Source organism: Mytilus trossulus, chromosome 13 (genome assembly GCF_036588685.1).
Source record: "Mytilus trossulus isolate FHL-02 chromosome 13, PNRI_Mtr1.1.1.hap1, whole genome shotgun sequence".
NCBI lineage: Eukaryota > Metazoa > Mollusca > Bivalvia > Mytilida > Mytilidae > Mytilus > Mytilus trossulus.
Window position 1 is genome coordinate 12314583 of NC_086385.1, and position 19620 is coordinate 12334202.

At 34.6% G+C, this 19620-nt stretch overlaps 1 protein-coding gene across 1 annotated transcript; it reads right to left on the reverse strand.

Moving 5' to 3' along the window:
* Positions 1–3268: 3268 nt before the first annotated feature.
* LOC134694089 (solute carrier family 22 member 15-like) lies at positions 3269–14790 on the reverse strand. The gene is made up of 11 exons (XM_063555084.1): positions 14605–14790; positions 13988–14291; positions 12206–12627; positions 10957–11187; positions 9633–9764; positions 8868–8902; positions 8194–8263; positions 6664–6746; positions 5930–6047; positions 4577–4649; positions 3269–3466 (listed from the first exon to the last, which is right to left on the reverse strand). Exons 2-11 carry the CDS (start codon positions 14288–14290, stop codon positions 3269–3271), a joined length of 1665 nt encoding a protein of 554 aa, XP_063411154.1. The 5' UTR covers position 14291; positions 14605–14790.
* Between the last annotated feature and the right edge of the window lie 4830 nt (positions 14791–19620).

Genomic DNA, 19620 nt, shown 5'->3' on the forward strand with positions numbered 1-19620 from the left:
TTAAATTAGTTTAGTTTGGTTTCTGTGAACTAATTTGCATACAAAATCGACTTTTGTTACACAAAATTGACTTTTGTTACACAAAATTGACTTTTGTTACACAAAATTGACTTTTGTTACACAAAAATTACTTTTGTTACACAAAATTGACTTTTGTTACACAAAATTGACTTTTGTTACACAAAATTGACTTTTGTTACACAAAATTGACTTTTGTTACACAAAATTGACTTTTGTCAGACAAAATTGACAAAATTGACTTTTGTCTCAACAAAATTGACTTTTGTCTCAACAAAATTGACAAAATTGAATTTTGTCTCAACAAAATTGACAAAATTGAATTTTGTCTCAACAAAATTAACAAAATTGAATTTTGTCTCAACAAAATTGACAAAATTGAATTTTGTCTGAACAAAATTAAGTTAACAAAATTGACTTTTGTCTCAACAAAATTGACTTTTGTCTCAACAAAATTGACAAAATTGAATTTTGTCTCAACAAAATTGACAAAATTGAATTTTGTCTCAACAAAATTAACAAAATTGAATTTTGTCTCAACAAAATTGACAAAATTGAATTTTGTCTGAACAAAATTAAGTTAACAAAATTGAATTTTGTCTCAACAAAATTGATTTTTGACTCACGAAAGTCAATTTTGTCTCACGAAAGTCAATTTTGTCTCATAAAAGTCAATTTTGTTGTTACAAAATTGAATTTTGTCATCACAAAAATTAATTTTGTCGTCACAAAATTGACTTTTGTCTCAACAAAATTGACAAAATTGACTTTAGTCTCAACAAAATTAACAAAATTGACTTTTGTCTCAACAAAATTGACAAAATTGACTTTTGTCTCAACAAAATTAACAAAATTGACTTTTGTCTCAACAAAATTTACAAAATTGACTTTTGTCTCAACAAAATTAACAAAATTGACTTTTGTCTCAACAAAAATGACAAAATTGAATTTTGTCTCAACAAAAATGACAAAATTGAATTTTATCTCACAAAAGTCAATTTTGTCTCACAAAAGTCAATTTTGTCTCACAAAAGTCAATTTTGTCTCACAAAAGTCAATTTTGTCTCACAAAAGTCAATTTTGTCTCACAAAAGTCAATTTTGTCTCACAAAAGTCAATTTTGTCTCACAAAAGTTAATTTTGTTTCACAAAAGTCAATTTTGTCTCACAAAATTGAATCTTACCGTACACAATTGACTTTTGTGATTTAATTTCCATATCAGGTAACAAAAGTCAATTTTGTATGCAAATATGTTTATATTTGCATACCTTTAAGACAAAATTGACTTTTGTCATGACAAATATGAATTTTGTCTACAAAAATGAATTTTGTCTACAAAAATGAATTTTGTCATGACAAAAATGAATTTTGTCTACACAAATGAATTTTGTCATCACAAAATTGAAGTTCTCACAAAACAAGTCTGTAGCACATAGTTTTGTAAGACAAAAATTATTTTGTTATGACAGAATTGAATTTTGTACAAAACCACAAGAGTCCCATTCGGCGCCCCGTACTGACAACGTTAACACAATGGCTTAAAAAGAAAAGGACCAGCAGACAAACAGCACACATAACCCAACATAGAAAACTAAAGACTGAGCAATATGAACCCCACCAATAACTGGACTGATCAAATGTGCTCCGGAAGGGTCAATATACACTTGTCCCTTTTTAGTAGCTCAGGAAGGGTCATTATATACTGTAAACCAACTCATTTTCGCGAATACTTTATTTAGCGTTATAAAGATTCTAGTCCATTTCGCGGCCTTTAAAATTCGCGATTTTCTTATTTACTTGATGTAGATCAATAAAGATTTACTTATTCGCGAAGATTGATATTCGCGTTATTTTTCTCCTCGCGAAAGTAGCGAAAATAAATCGCTCGCGAAAATAAGTTGTTTTGCAGTACTTGCCCTTTTTTAGTAATACCATTGTATTTTGAATTGAAATTCAAGTGATATCTTTCATATATTATAAGGTCATTGTTCTCAGATCCAATGGTATTTTTTATATATATAGGGTTGATGTTGCCAATGGGAACCTAATTATCCTTTGATGTCTCACCTGTTTATAACAATAATAATGAAAAGGTAATTCGACAACATCATAGATGTATTACACAGCTATTACTCTGTTCGTCATGGATGTATACCAGTATTAGACTCCCGTACTTTCGTCCAGCGCTTATATGGCTTGGAAAAAAAATATATATAATGAAGACGTGATTCTTATTTTGATAAAACGTCAGAAACTAACACTTTCGACATGCATTATGAAAACATGAATACATATTATACATACATTTAAAGTGGACGAATTGAAAACAAATGCACAAGAATAATAATAATACAAATGTATTCGGCACACTTCTGATGATTACGGTATAGTAACCCGAATAATGTCAGTCGTTATATTCCGCCGATCTCCGACTAATCTCGGATTCCTTAATTGCTCGATAGCCTATTGGCCGTTCGAGGGCACAGAATTATTCGAGTTGACTACATTAGAGTTTCTTTCTCATTAATGCGGGGTTCACACATTGCCGATTATTCCTCCCGTTTGAGATCAGACAGCGATACGACACGAAAAGTGAAAAAGTCGGATTAGTATCCTCAATTATCTGGAATGTCCTATTATTGTCTGAACGCAGTCGTTTTAGTTCGTAACAGATTCCTACTGGTCGGAAAGGGTCAGAATAGTTCGGCAAAGCACCCCGACAGTTAGGTGCGTCCCGTAACATTCGGGGAAACTCAGCCGATTTTGTCTAGTCGGATTACAATCGTGTCTATGTCGTGACAGATTCTGCTCTATCGGATCGAATTCCTAACAATGTTCTGTGTATTCGGGACGGTGTCCTGTGGAACGGGAATGATCTGGAGAAGTCCCGACAATAACAGAATACAATACGACTGAGACCAGACAAAGCCGTTTGTAATGCGATAGAGAAGACCGTGATAGGATTACGTTCCGACAGTAACTGATCATCCCGATTATGTCGACAGTTTTCGAACGGATAACTTCCGTCAGCGTCGGTTCACTGTCTTGTCACTATCTGATCTCTGTCGGATTACATTCGGTAGAATCGGGACGCAGTCGTGACAGACTCGGTCGAATTTTACCTGGCGAAAGATACAAATCGAATTTCCATCCACGATTCACAGGACCTTGATCAGACTTTTGACAAATTTTAATCGGGAATGGTCCTGTCAAGGACGGCAGTAAAAATCGTGAATGTGTGACTCCAGCTTAACGCTTTTCAGAAAACAGAGTTTCACTTTCATCTACCTTTTTCAGAGATTCGTTTTGTTTGACTGGAAGTGAAAAATCATTTATCGTATTTTTCAATGCTAGATTGTTCGTTTCTTTTAACAGAAGAAGACAGAAAGCTGACACGATGAACAACCCGCCAAGCAATAAGAACATTATCCCTGGTATACGATAGCTCTGGAAAAAAAAAGAAAATATTGATGCAGGACATTTGGTTTCAATGTACAAGCCTAGTAATACATATGATTTCTAGATAATCTTTTCGAGGAATATTGTATGATCTATCTTCAAACTGCGAGCAAAACAAATGCTTTAATTCACGTTTTTGCTTAAATTTTTGTTTTTAATCGTAAATCACAGATAAGACACATTTTAAAACCAATGTAATCTTTGCGTCGCGAATTTAAGACGATATAAGGTATGTCATTTCTGCTCATTTCTCAATGGTGTTGGTTTTAATGTTCCCTATCCTGTTCAGAGGCCCGTAGCCAGGAGGGGGGTTCGTTGGACTCACACACTCGACTTTATTAGTCACAATTCGAACAGAACATTGACTTTAACAGTGCTTATTTGTTTTCAAGGGGGTTCATCTGAACACCCCGAACACCGCCCTGGCTACGGGTATGCTGTTCAATTATTAAAATTATTTTCAGCTAAGAGTTGAAATCCTTTGTTTTTTAATATTTTTCATTATTATATAGATGTGATGTACGCGTTAATCAAACAGCGACCCAGCAACAAAAAACTTTAAAAGGCTTATAGTCAACTTTAGAAAACCGAAAATACATACTATTGAATACTTATTTAATAACATATTTGATGGGGAGGGGGGAGAAAAAGAAAGAAACAGCAACAATTTTTGAATTAGAATTGAAATACATAGTTTTACTTCATCCCTTAATAATTACATTAGATGTAGTTTTCATTATGATACAGTTATTTTGATTGGCTAACAGCAATTTCGCGTCCTTCTGATATTAACATTCATTACTCAATGAAGATAACACGTGTTCCCACAATAAAGTACACAGGTAAATTAAAGAAAAACTTGAAGAAATCGTATTTTCATGATCCTAGCTTAAAACAATGTAATTATAAGTATTGAATGCCTATTTTTGTACCTTAATAGGGGTGTAAAAGCGTTGACTTTGCACAAGGTCAACGCTTTTACAACCAAATGAAGTTACAAAAAGAAGCATTCAATTCTTAAATGGAAGCAATGAAAAGGAGGAAAGCATACTCTGGCGTCAGCTGGGATATATAAAAATATCGTTAAATCATACTTACTGCAAATATTAATTGAGGTGCTATCATAGAACCAACACGTGACATGGTATTATTGAATCCAAAACCTATATTTCTGTGAAAATATAAATATTTGGTTATGAAGTACGGTATGTTAGTTGAAGATTTAAGACAGAATAACGTGAAGTTCAATCTGTTCATTAAAGTATAACACATTGGCAGACTCATAACGTAAGTCGAAACTACAATTCTGTTCTATTTTCACGAATGTTACTTCCTAATCTGGTAATTTAACGGGTTTGTAATAACATGAGCAACGGATAACATGAGACAACTTTTTTCCTTTTTAGCCATGTCAATTTATTTTCGATACCTAAGGTATCTTTTGCCCCTCGAGAGGGGTGATATTGTCCACAATGGTAAAAATAGCACCGAACGTAACTTGACGAGTTATTTATTTTACTATTTTGCGCAATTGAAATTAAAATGCACCAATAATATTAAAATAAATTAGGGACGTCGACCAAGAAGTTATAAAACACTCATCGTTTCTGAATTTAAATAACAATAAAATTGAAAATGAAAATAAGGAATGTTTCAAAGAGACAACAACCCGATCATAGAAAAAACAACAGCAAAAAGTCACCAACCGGTCTTCAATGTAGCGAGATTTTCCGGCACCCGGAGGCGTCCTTCAGCTGGCCCCTAAACAAATATATACTAGTTCAGTGATAATGAACGCCAAACTAATTTCCAAATTATACACAAGAAACTAAAATTGAAATAATACAGGACTAACAAAGGCCAGAGGCTCCTGACTTGGGATATGCACAAAAATGCGTCGGGGTTACACATGTTTGTGAGATCTCAAACCTCTCCCTATACCTCTAGCCAATGTAGAAAAGTAAACGCTTAACAATACGCACATTACAATTCAGTTCAAGAGAAGTCCGAGTTATTTCATCATTGATGGTATCACAAACTGAACATAGTAAACTCATATAATTTGTTGAATAGCCATTGTTTAGAATCTTGAAAACCAGAAATGTACGTTACTGTATAAATGTATTTTGGTCATTTGCTGTTGAGGGTCTTGTGGGTTGCTGTCTAAATGACGTTTATTATATCCTATAGAGATCTTTATTCATTCATGTAAACTGACACGAAACAGACAACTTAATTAGGGAACGACCATTGGGGCGTTGGAAAATTAGTTTTTTTTCTAAAAACTATTCGGATCCACAATTTGATTTAAAGATATACTGAATGCAAATTCCCCCATACCTTTAAGTGTGAAAGTTTGAAGAAAGAAAAAATACGATTGATCGCGTTAAAAAAAAAATTCTAACTAAGAAAACAAATCATAAGCCTCCTTGAAGATTTTACTAAATTTACCTCACAACAGTGGGGTATAGCTCTGACGTAAATATTATCAAAGCCATCCAGCCACATGCAACACACAGTTTGCATGTTAGAGCTAAACCATTAATCAAAGCACCCTCATTGGACAAATCTGCAATAAAAAATGAGCGAAATTATAAAAATAAATCAAACAAATTGAAAATTTTTAAGCATATTGATAACAAAAGGGAAAAAATTATATAAAAAGGCAAATCTGAATTGGATATTCATAATTTCAGTTTCATTTATTTACAAATTGCTATTCATTAGTATATGCACTTGACATGCATGATTAAATACCGACGTATGTAATTTATCTAATACTAATTGTATCAAATATAGTGTATATCTCCAATGTTTGCGTATTCATAGGTATAAGAAGATGGGGTATGAGTGCCAATGAGACAACTCTCCACCCAAGTCACAATTTGTAAAAAAAAGTACGGTCAATGTACGGTCTTCAACACGGAGCATTTGCTCACTTCGAACAGCAAGCTAAAAAGGGCCCCCAATATGACCAGTGTATAACATTCAAACGGGAAACCCAACGGTCTAATCTGTATAAATAATACATACCTAAATACGTAAATCCACAACTAACCGTGTATTGAAATAAGCCCCGCCTCCCTACTAACCTAATACTGAATATACACGGTCCCCTCGAGGTCGCTTTTAACCAATCATATTCATAGAATTGTACAGGAGGTAAGATAAAAATAAATACATACCTAGGAATTGAACGATTCCGACAGTTATACCAGTTATACCTGATAACAAAAAGAACACAAAAGATGATTTCTTCCTTCCAATGCTGAAAAGTAAAGAGAACCAATATATAACAACGACAAAATGTATTGATGAAAAGAGCTGGGGTTTTGGTGTGTGATATAGGTGGAGTCGTAGTTTCCCTACCAGGCCTGGCCTTGAAGGCATAAAACTTTGCTCAGTGCTCGGAGCACAAAAATCATGCTCGAAACATGAAATCCAGCAATTTGATTGGTTGATTTTCGAGTCTGAGTACAAAAATCATGTTCGAAAGTTTTATGACCGTGACTGGTCTATCAATGCTTTTAAACAACAAAAAAACCAAAACAAAACCAACGATCAATAGAAAGTTTGTTTAAAAAAACAAATGGAGAATGTGTCCAAGCATTCAATAACACTATACAAGCTGAACCCTCACCTGCCTTTTGTTTGTAATTGATAAACTTAACTATAATTAATGCTTGAGCAAACAGTTATCATACAGAGTAAGCAAGCCAACCAAACCTTTAACCTGCATAAGCAAAATACTAGTAGGTCTAAATGGTCTTTTTCATTCTTACCAGTTTGCAAAGTAACAAACAACAAACGATGTTGACTCCATAAGACCAAGCAGTGCCATTCTTTTGCATTCTCATCAGTTAGTGAAGTTACAAACAACAAACGATGTTGACTCCATGAGACCAAGCAGTGCCATTCTTTTGCATTCTTACCAGTTAGCGAAGTACGACACAACAAATGATGTGGACTCCACGAGACCAAGCAGTACCATATTGAGGTAGTCTTTTTCATTCTTACCAATTTACGAAGTAACATACAACAAACGATGTTGACTCCATGAGACCAAACAGTGCCATACTTTTTCATTCTTACCAGTTTGCGAAGTAACACACAACAAATGATGTTGACTCCATGAGACCAAACAGAGACATACTGTTTCATTTTTACCAGTTTGTGAAGTAACACACAACAAACAATGTTGACTCCATGAGACCAAGCAACACACAACAAACGATTTGAACTCCATGAGACCAAGCAATGCCATATTGAGGTAGTCTTTTTCATTCTTACCATTTTGCAAAGTAACACACAACAAACGATGTAGACTCCATGAAACCAAGCAGAACCATATTGAGGTAGTCTTTTAAATTCTTACCAGTTTGCGAAGTAACACACAACAACCGATGTTGACTCCATGAGACCAAGAAGAACCATATTGAGGTAGTCATTTTAATTCTTACTAGTTTGCGAAGTAACACACAACAAACGATGTTGACTCCATGAGACCAAGCAGAACCATATTGAGGTAGTCTTTTTAATTCTTACCAGTTTGTGAAGTAACACACAACAAACGATGTGGACTCCATGAGACCAAGCAGTGCCATATTGAAGTAGTCTTTTTAATTCTTACCAGTTTGTGAAGTAACATACAACAAACGGTGTGGACTCCATGAGACCAAGCAGTGCCATATTGAAGTAGTCTTTTTAATTCTTACCAGTTTGCGAAGTAACACACAACAAACGATGTTGACTCCATGAGACCAAGCAGTGCCATATTGAAGTAGTCTTTTTAATTCTTACCAGTTTGCGAAGTAACACACAACAAACGATGTTGACTCCATGAGACCAAGCAGTGCCATATTGAAGTAGTCTTTTTCATTCTTACCAATTTGCGAAGTAACACACAACAAACGATGTGGACTCCACGAGACCAAGCAGTGCCATCCATATTAAGGTAGTCTTTTTCATTCTGACCATTTTGCGAAGTAATACACAACAAACGAGGTGGACTCCATGAGACCAAGCAGTGCCATATTAAGGTAGTCTTTTTCATTCTTACCAGTTTGCGAAGTAATACACAACAAACGAGATGGACTCCATGAGACCAAGCAGTGCCATTTGAGGTAGTCTTTTTTCATTCTTACCAATTTGCGAAGTAACATACAACAAACGATGTTGACTCCATGATACCAAGCACAGCCATAATTTTTTATTCTAACCAGTTTGTGAAGTAACATACAACAAACGGTGTGGACTCCATGAGACCAAGCAGTGCCATTTGAGGTAGTCTTTTTTCATTCTTACCAGTTTGCGAAGTAATACACAACAAACGAGGTGGACTCCATGAGACCAAGCAGTGCCATTTGAGGTAGTCTTTTTTCATTCTTACCAGTTTGCGAAGTAATACACAACAAACGAGGTGGACTCCATGAGACCAAGCAGTGCCATATTAAGGTAGTATTTTTCATTCTCACCAGTTTGCGAAGTAATACACAACAAACGAGGTGGACTCCATGAGACCAAGCAGTGCCATATTGAGGTAGTCTTTACCATTCTTACCAGTTTGCGAAGTAACACACAACAAACGATGTAGACCTTATGAGACCAAGCAGTGCCATAGTGAGGTAGTCTTTTTCATTCTTACCAGTTTGCAAAGTAACATACAACAAACGATGTGGACTCCATGAGACCAAGCAGTGCCATTTGAGGTAGTCTTTTTTCATTCTTACCAGTTTGCGAAGTAATACACAACAAACGAGGTGGACTCCATGAGACCAAGCAGTGCCATATTGAGGTAGTCTTTATCATTCTTACCAGTTTGCGAAGTAACACACAACAAACGATGTAGACCTTATGAGACCAAGCAGTGCCATAGTGAGGTAGTCTTTTTCATTCTTACCAGTTTGCAAAGTAACACACAACAAACAATGTAGACTCCATGAGACCAAGCAGTGCCATTTGAGGTAGTCTTTTTTCATTCTTACCAGTTTGCGAAGTAACACACAACAAACGATGTGGACGCCATGAGACCAAGCAAATCCATCTTGAGGTAGTCTTTTTAATTCTTACCAGTTTGCGAAGTAACACACAACAAACGATGTGGACTCCATGAGACCAAGCAAAGCCATATTGAGGTAGTCTTTTTAATTCTTACCAGTTTGCAAAGTAACACACAACAAACGATGTGGACTCCATGAGACCAAGCAAAGCCATATTGAGGTAGAGATTGCCAGACAGCTGTGCAACTCCGAACGAGATTGCATAAAACCCGTAGCCACAAGAAACCCTGTGTGAAAATATAAAACATATATTATTTTTATTATACTTAAAGAATTACCATACTAAGACCCTCTACTAATATTGTGTGCTATAGACACCTATTTATGAGAAATGAAGAAATGTTTTAACTACTTTATTTTCAATGTGTGGGAACACTTCCATGACACTACGGAAATGCATGTTATTATATAAGCTCATATCTATAAAAAAAAACACAACAACAAAAAAACAAACAAAAAACCCCACAAAAATGAATCTCTGATAAGTCGCATTTTCTACTCTTCAGTAGCTTATATGTTTGTATGTTTGTCCATCTGATGAGTTAAGCCTTTTTCAACTGATTTTTATAGTTCGTTCTTATGTTGTACTGTTATACCACTGTCCCAGGTCAGGGGAGGGTTGGGATCCCGCTAACATGTTTAACCCCGCCACATTAATTATGTGCCTGTCCCAAGTCAGGAGTCTGTAATTCAGTGGTTGTCGTTTGTTTATGTGTTACATATTGTTTTTCGTTCATTTTTATACGACCGCAAAAATTGAAAAAAAATGGTCGTATATTGGTATCACGTTGGCGTCGTCGTCGTCCGAAAACGTTTGGTTTGCGCACTTTAACTTTAGTAAAAGTAAATAGAAATCTATGAAATTTATTAAGTTTTTAAGTTCTTATATCACATTAATTCTGTGTCAGAAACCTATGTTGTGTCAACTATTTATTCACAATCCAAATTCAGAGGTGTATCAAGCTTAAATGTTGTGTCCATACCTGCCCCAACTGTTGAGGGTTCGACCTCTGCGGTAGTATAAAGCTGCCCTGCGGAGGATCTGGTTTTTATATAAATAAGGCCGTTAGTTTTCTCGTTTGAATTGTTTTACATTGTCATTTCGGGGCCTTTTATAGCTTTGCTCATTGTTGAAGGCTGTACGGTGACCTATAGCTGTTAATTTCTGTGTCAATATGGTATCTCTAATTTTCATTGGCTTTTGTAATAGTTAGCTTAAATTTCATTGGCTAATGTAATAATTAGCTGAAATTTCATTGGCTAATGTAATAATTAGTTGAAATTTCATTGGCTAATGTAATAATTACAAGAGGAGTGTAGTTGGATCCTTGTAAGACGTGAAGAAAAATGCATTTCAATCAGATTGAACAAACAATAGGCTCCTGATATATCGACTTAACTGATGTATGGTATACATACCATGTGAAAGACAGCAATGCCGTGACTTTTAATAGATGCTTATTCCTCAAGATGTCTATTAAAGTATATTTTTTCTCCTTTGCCACGTGTTCATTGAGGTTTACCATATCAATTAATTTCTGCTTATTCGGCGGAGATCTACCATTCATTTTCGCTATTTTTATCATCACTTCGTAAGCTTCCTCGATTCTTCCATGTGATATAAGCCATCGATAACTCTCTGTTATAAAGCTACAAATAGATTTTTTTAAGGATTTTATACTCCAGAAATAGATTTTTTGGCAAGCTTTCGGAATTTAACGTTCTCAATGGTCTTCAACTTCGAATTTCATTTTTTTTAACGTTTTTGAATCGAGCGTTACTGATGAGTTTTTATTACACGAAAGTTTAAAAAGCGCGTCTAGCGTACGAACATTTAAGCCTGGTAGATGTGAAGAGTTTCTCTATTTGTGTTTGGAATATAATTGTATTCGTTTTTTTAGCTTAGCTGGAACGGATGACTTCTTATTTGAAGGATTTTTCTTTCTCAATCTGTATTTTCTGTGTTTTTTTTTTACTGTTACCATGGTTACCACACCAAACATATGCATCTGTCCAAGGAAATCGATAGAAATAAAAATACAATATAAAAATTCAGTCTTCTTATGTCATCTGCATAAGCCAACCTTGTGAAAGCACATTTGGACCATTATATTTGAAAACTCAAAAGATATATACCGATATTACTTCTGAAAACAATGTTGGCATTCTAATGGGTACCTACTGTGCACTTCTGCTTGTCGATTTCTTCTCATACTTATAATAAAAATATATAAATGTTCTGAACGATTTTAAGGGTTAGTAGTTAGTGCATCGAACTATACACAAAGGCTTCTGGTTTGATTCCCGTTCGGGATGAAAATTTCAGGGACTGAATTTTCTGTTCTCCCTTGACACCATTTGCGAGTATGGTCGTGAGGAAACGATGATAGTCCGGCGGAAGGGGACGACAAATGTCTGACACGTGTTAAAAGAGAGCCGCATCTCATGCAGGTAAAGACATCCTTGTAGATTCCGAAAAAGAGCAGGCTTATGTCGCTACAAGGCAGCACTTGCACCCTCGAAGGGGAAAGTGATTATTACAAGTTGCAAAATTTGTTTCCCTATCCATTATAAAAAAAATATGTTTAAACTAAGTAAAGTTCAATTGTGTTCACTTTGTCGTTAATACATTTTTTTCCGTTTTTGCTAATTTTCTGGACAAACTTACCATATTCCTAAAAACCACGGGAGACAACAAACCGCAGCAGCAATCTGTATATATTTCCAGTCATGTAAGAAATAACACATGAGTCCATTGGACATGGCGCCAATCGGCCACACTGGTAAGGAGAGAATCACCGATCTATATTTGATAGGTATCAATTCAGCCAGATATGTAATATCTATAGTTAAGTACCATCCACACCCTACCCCCACAAGGAACCGCACGACAGCAAACATGTGCCAACTTGTAGAAAAGGCACCGACAACATTGAAAACAAGAAGTATTATTATCGATATGTAATACGTCTTTTTTCGTCCGTACAAATCACCTATGTGCCCGGAAACGAATGCGCCGATAAGTAGTCCAAACATCTGTATTGTTGTGATAGAAGAGACGATCCAATATTGGTCACATACAAGATCCCACTGCAATACAAGATGAAGATAGATACATTATTGTGTTTCCAATAGAGGGCCAATATAAGGATAAACAAGTACAATGCTCATTATATAAAGGGTGTTAGCTTCTCTCTTTCAAAATAACAAGCCTGTTGAAAGACTTTTATAAAATGGTAGTATATATTAAATAAAGGAACAAAAAGGCAAACACGTGGAAGGTCTACTAGTATGTACTTGTTTTCGAGATAAAAGCCGTCGAAAATGTGACGGGGAATGATTTTCTCTATATTTTTGGTACTTCTAAAACATTGCCCACTATTCTCTTATAAAAACTTATATTCAAAATATGTATGTAATAAGATCACGTAAAGAAAAGAAAATCTGGCAACAATTCAAAAACCAGAGCAGCGAACATCCTTAAACAACTAGTACAATATATGCAATACACGTAAAAGGAAAAGTTAACAGCTCAAACACGAAATATAATATAAGTTGATGTAGTAATCATAAGGTTTAGTGTCGGCTGACCATGATTATTTTTGACTTATATTAATTCATATTAATTTTCAAATTATGGTTTCTGAATGTGAATCTGAATTAATACGTTGCAGGGCCAGGATATGGCATAAATGGCAACGGGAGAGAGGCGCTGGAAAATTTGTCCAACGTTGTGAGAGCAACCGAAGTTTTAAAGCTCTCAATTGTCTTAGCACACACGAGATTGTCTGGTAGTCTATTCCAATCAGGTATTGTTCTTACAAAGAAAGACTGTTTGTATTGTTTTGATTTGCTAGGTGGAGTTTTGAAACAACGGCTGTTGTTTTGATTAAATTTGTCTACAATGTTTGTTGTTTTAAAGTCGCTAAATTGTTTGCATAAACAGTAACAACATCCAAGAACAACCTTGACGGACGAAGATGCAACCTCAGTTTAAGAATTCATTGTGACTTTGATAAAAAGAGGTGGGGAAAATACCAGAGGGACATTCAAACACAAATGTAAAAATAACCACACAACACTATAGCTAATGAAGAAAAGCAAAAAAAAAAAAAGAAAGACAAACACTAGCACACAAAACAAAACATAGAAAACTAAAGAATGAGCTACACGAACCCCACAAAAAGTTAGGGGCGGACTTATAAAGGTGCCCTGGACGGGTAAGAAAATCTTGCTCTACATGCGGCACCCGTCGTGTTGCTAATGTTATTACAAACCCGATAATAAGTTTAATTCAGTTGGTCACGTTTTGGAAAAAAGGTACGGGATTGTTGTAACGATATTTGGAACATATAAAAACTACATTTGCGTTGTAAAATCGAACATCGAACAAAACCGAATAAAGTCCATAAGAGGTTCTGTTAAAACAGGTTTCACTATATATCCATACCTCAGATACAATGGTGTTCATCGACGCATCAAATTTTCTTGATACACAATCTAAATTCTCAGTTGTATTCTCCAAACTACACTTTTTATCAAACGTGGCATTAGGCATAAATGTTTCTCCAGATTCTGTTTGCCACTCGCACGACCAGTTAGGCATAACTCCACCAAAAGCCATCATTAAAACACTCCATGCTACAGTTGCTTTACTCCCAAGGACGACTAATGTCAGTATGAACTGGTACCGGCCTAAACCTCCTAGGTCTGTTAATACCGATTCCAAATATTCATTTAATTCGGAAGACATCCTTTAAAGAAAATAATGATATAAAATGAGTGACGTCAACTGTCGAAATCCCTGTAAAGTATATTTGTATAGAAATTTAATTGTTATCTTTGTATCTTCATTGATCTTCGCCCACTTTTAAGATTTTTTTTTTCGCAAACAGCGTACACAAAACACAACATAGAAACTAAAAACTAAGCAAAGCGAACCCCACTAAAAAATTGGGGTGACCTCAGGTGCTCCGGAAGGGTAAGACCTTTTTTCTTTCTTCAAAAAGGGGCATATAACAACTAAGAGTTTATCAATATTTTTTTTGTTGACTAACGATCACTTACCCCACTGGAATTTAAAAGTAAGTTCCAAAAAGATTCAAATTATATTACAGTCAAATCTGTTAATTCGGATAAGCTCTTGAACAGTGAATCTAGCTGTTTATTCCTGGCCAGTACAATGTGAAATTTAAATCGGTTTACCATTTTCATATTTGTTTAATTATTTCATCCTGATTTGACAGATGTAGGCTTTGCTGTAGCTAGAAAAGGTAAACATCATATATCATGTATATCGTGAATGAGATCTGTTTATATTTGGAAACTAATTTTGACAACTCGCAGTTACAATGTTTTGATGTTTAATATTAAATTTTATGATTTGATAATATTATCAATTAGGAACGTTCCTCAATAGCAGATATATAAAATGAATAATGACGCTTTTTGAATTTTATGCGCCCGAAGCGCTTTTTTTAATAAGAAAAACCCGGAAAAAAAAAACAATGAAAAGAAAAGATAAATGTCAATGAAAGGTGTAATCCCAACTCCCCCTATCCCCCCCCCCCCCCAAAAAAAAAACCCAACACAACACCAAAACAATAGTCATATGAAAAAAAAGTGTAGCATGTTTCAAATACCGAAATGACAAAATTTAAATATAAACAAGTGTACGTGGACTAAATCATGTTAATATGTTTATATCAAACCAAACATTTTTTTACTTACCTTTTTATACGCTTGTTTATAACCTACAACTATGGACGAACAATTTGCCACTGGACGTTCAGAAAATATCAATCAGTCATTTAAAAAATATTTAAATTGGTAGCCTGTTTGAGTTCTATAAATCGTCCGGCAAAAATGAATGGTCCTGCAAAATCGAAATATAATGAGGGATAGCTATATTTATACATTGTATCTATTCTTCTGTGTATTACAGTTATTTTGTCATCAAATTAATAAAGTAGGTCAATCGGTATTATGTACTTTAAATAAAATAAAATCTATACCAAAGGAGTTACAATTTATTTTACATGACAACAACAGAGCCATTAAATTGTTATTAATAGCGACTTTCACACAAAGAGCCTTGACCAAGACGAAGTCCATTCATATTTATAGATTGTGTTATTTTGAGTCATGAATAGAAATTCTGACCAGCAGCTGTTTCGGTCAATTCATTTGCTCAATAAAATGTTATATCCCTTGTTAATTTTTCTTTTGGACATTAAACCTGTTTATAAAGTAGTAACGAGGGACCGGACGAGATTACAGAAAAGAGAAAAATGGACAAAATCTACGGAAAAGTGGACGAACAATTAAGAATTCAGAAAATATTGAAAGGAGAACAGTAGGAGTACTAACATATAGAAAATAATGGACAAAAAATATGAATCATAGGAAAAAATGACATAAAAATTAAAATCTTTCAGATTGAATGACCCCTATCCAGACCATCGGTTTATATTGGACCTGGAATATGAAATAAACACGATAACACGACCTCACTTTATTAAAGTCTATGATAAAGAGGGGGCATTATTCAGTTGGGTTTGAATGAGCTACTTGCATTGATTTAAATTTAACTAATTATAAGTAACTTCTAATTACTAAAATAAAAAGCAAAGGTAATTACTAAAATAAAAAAGCAAAGGAAATTCAAAATGTCAATGTTTTATAATATTTTTTTTCCAGATTTATCGAACTGAAACGAATTATATACAAAAGATGTCATATCATATTGTGTTAAAAAAAATGATTGGTCAGATCTAACAAAAACAAATCTCTAAATCAATGCGATATTTTAGTTTAGGAAATATACAAGACATAAAAAATATGGACAAAAAACTCAAATTTTCTTCAACGGTTTATAAAGAGATGAAGGCATTGTTTATAAAAATGAATCACTTACCTAAGTTGAAATAGCTAGTAGCAGTCCGACCTGTCTTAACTTAAACAGTGGACAGATCGAAATGTAGGTCAACACAAGTTCAACACGCTATACTCTATGACTTTTCTATTGTCCGTGATAATTTAAATTGATATACAGTTTCGTAAGTAAAATGAGATTCTTTTGTAAACTAAGTTTTAACGGTTATATTATTGTTTACATGTGTGGTAGTTACGCCTTTTAAAAAAGAAACTAAGTCTGACTTTAAAACAAGTTAGATTTAAATGATTTTTTTTTATTTTAAAATTAGCAAGAAATACGCGTTCGATCTTAATTAAAAAAACATTCACCATTCAATATTGGAGGACATGAAAATAGATAGATACGGTACCAAATAACCTTCAAACTCATAAGTCGAAATTAAACTGACTAGGCCAAGGCTATAAACGAAAAAGACAAACAAACAAACAGCAGTACACAATTAACATATGACATAGAAAATCAAGACTGAGTTACAGGAACCCTAATATAAACGGGCGCTATATCAGGTGCGTCAAGAGATACTCAGATCAACATTTGGCTCATATTAGTACTAACCCGGCAATGAGACACAAAGAACCAGTGAACTTGCCATTTTCTCAGACTTCACTGATCATAAAATGTTAAGAATTCTCGTAACAGTACGGATTTTATCCTCTGGCATTTATGCTGCAAAGCTTATCCATATTACACACAACTTTTTAGAATTCTAAGTTATCATGAGTCAAACATAGTCATATGTATACATTGCTTTTACTTGAGCGCCACTGATGAGTCTTATGTGAACAACACGAACATACCCAGGTGTACTTGATTATGATATAAAAAAGAAGACGTGGTATGATTGCCAATGAGACAACTGACCAAACAGAGACCAAAATGACACAGACATTAACAATTATAATAGGTCACCGTACGGCATAGTCAGCTATAAAAGGCCCCAATATGACAATGTAAAACAATTCAAACGAGAAAACTAACGGCCTTATTTATATAAAAAAATGAAAACGAAAAACAAATATGTAACACATAAACAAACGACAACCGCTGAATTGCAGGCTCCTGACTTGGGACAGGCTCATACATAAATAATGTATAAGCCTGATATAAGCCTTTATTGAAATTAAAAGATTATAAGACTAACATAGGAACAATTACAAGAACGGCTCTCAACAATGAGCAAAGCCCATTAAGAAATTTCGGATTACTTTGCCGTGTGTAATGCCGCAGCCGGGTTATTTTTTCGTGTTCTAAGTGGTGTATGAAAGAGCATTATTTTAGGAGAAAGCGTTAAAATACAAGATACCTATATTCCTAGAGCACTGAGTAGTATTCTTCTGAAATGATAAACCAGTTTTCAAGAAGCTTTATTGTAAATTTCACGTGAAAAGAATGTAAGGTAGTTAGAGGATACAGTTAAACCTGTTAAAACCGAACCTCATCGGAACTTAAAATTTTGTTCGGTTTTGGCCGATGTTCGGTTTCATCAGGTTCACAGCGCACATAATTTATTATGACAGTGCTTACAAACATGTTTGTTTTATACAGGTTTTCGGTTTATACAGGATTCGGGTTAGTCAGGTTTCACTGTATAACATTAGATATAACCTGGTCAGCTAATTTGACAAGACGAAAACAATAAATAAATGAGTGCTGAAACCGGTGAATAAAGTGGGTTTATTTTGTAATGGTCTGTAATAAGCCCGAGGTATAGAGGACTTTTACACGAGTACATTTTTTTTGGCCTGGGGAGACGAATCGAAGGTTGAGTCAACTTTTCAGATATATCCTTTTGACGAGGTAAAGAAAAGTTTTACTGCATTATTATTTTTGCCTACATAATGCGATACATTAAGTGTATGTCCATTAAAAGTGGCACTTTGCAGATATGTAACTTGTACTCGTCTGGCGTATATATAATATTTAGTCCTGGTATTTATGATGATAAAATTGAGAATGGAAATGGGGAATGTGTCAAAGAGACAACAACCCAACCAAATAAAAAAACAACAGCAGAAGGTCACCAACAGGTCTTCAATGTAGCGAGAAATTCCAGCACCCGGAAGCGTCCTTCAGCTAGCCCCTAAACAAATATATACTAGTTCAGTGATAATGAACGCCATACTAATTTCCAAATTGTACACAAGAAACTAAAATTAAAATAAAACAAGACTAACAAAGGCTAGAGGCTCCTGACTTGAGACAGGCGCAAAAATGCGGCGGGGTTAAACATGTTTGTGAGATCTCAACCCTCCCCCTATACCTCTAACCAATGTACAAAAGTAAACGCATAACAATACGTACATTAAAATTCAGTTCAAATAGAAGTCCGAGTCTGATGTCAGAAGATGTAACCAAAGAAAATAAACAAAATGACAATCATACATAAATAACAACAGACTACTAGCAGTTAACTGACATGCCAGCTCCAGACTTCAATTTAACTGACTGAAAGATTATGATTTCATCATATGAACATCAGGCACAATCCTTCCCGTTAGGGGTTTAGTATCATACCATCATAACATATATGAGAAGAACATAACCCGTGTCCTGCCAACAACTGTTTTTAGAATAAATGTGTTTAGTTCCGATGCAAAGACCTTATCAGTGACTCAAAATGAGTTTATTTGTAACGAGGTTAAAAGGTGTTTTGAACTAAATACATTTTTTTCTGCACTGATGAATTAAATTAAAGCCTATGTCCACTTTTCAGATATATTTCATTTGAAACGAGGCCTAGTGAACTTCCTATACACGAATATTTTTTTTCTGCTCTAATGCAATGTATCAAAGTATATGTCCACATAAAGTGGCACTAAGAAGATATGTCATTTGTAACGAGGTTAAGAGATCCTTTTAGCGATTGAATTTGTTTGCCCTTGACACAATAAATCAAAGTTTTGTCCACTTTGCAGATATGTCAATTGTTACCGGCTCGAGGTTAAGAGCCAATAAGAGGTCTATATGCAGGAAAGCAACTTTTTATATACCATAGTTTCCCTGAGGAAAACAATACCGACTCTTGTTTAAACGACTAACAATATGTTTTCATGATTCGTTTAATGCACTTTCTTATTATTTAAGAGGCATTCGCTGTCAAAAAATAACATAAGAACCTAAGAGCTACGGTTCCGCAGCTAGTCACA

Coding starts and splice junctions, on each gene's coding strand:
- LOC134694089 (XM_063555084.1), bottom strand. CDS start 14,290: ATGTCTTCCGAATTAAATGAATATTTGGAATCGGTATTAACAGACCTA. Junction 11,188..12,205: donor CCGTGGTTTTTAGGAATATG/GTAAGTTTGTCC, acceptor ATCTATTTGTAG/CTTTATAACAGAGAGTTATC. Junction 9,765..10,956: donor GCATTGCTGTCTTTCACATG/GTATGTATACCA, acceptor ATTTTCACACAG/GGTTTCTTGTGGCTACGGGT.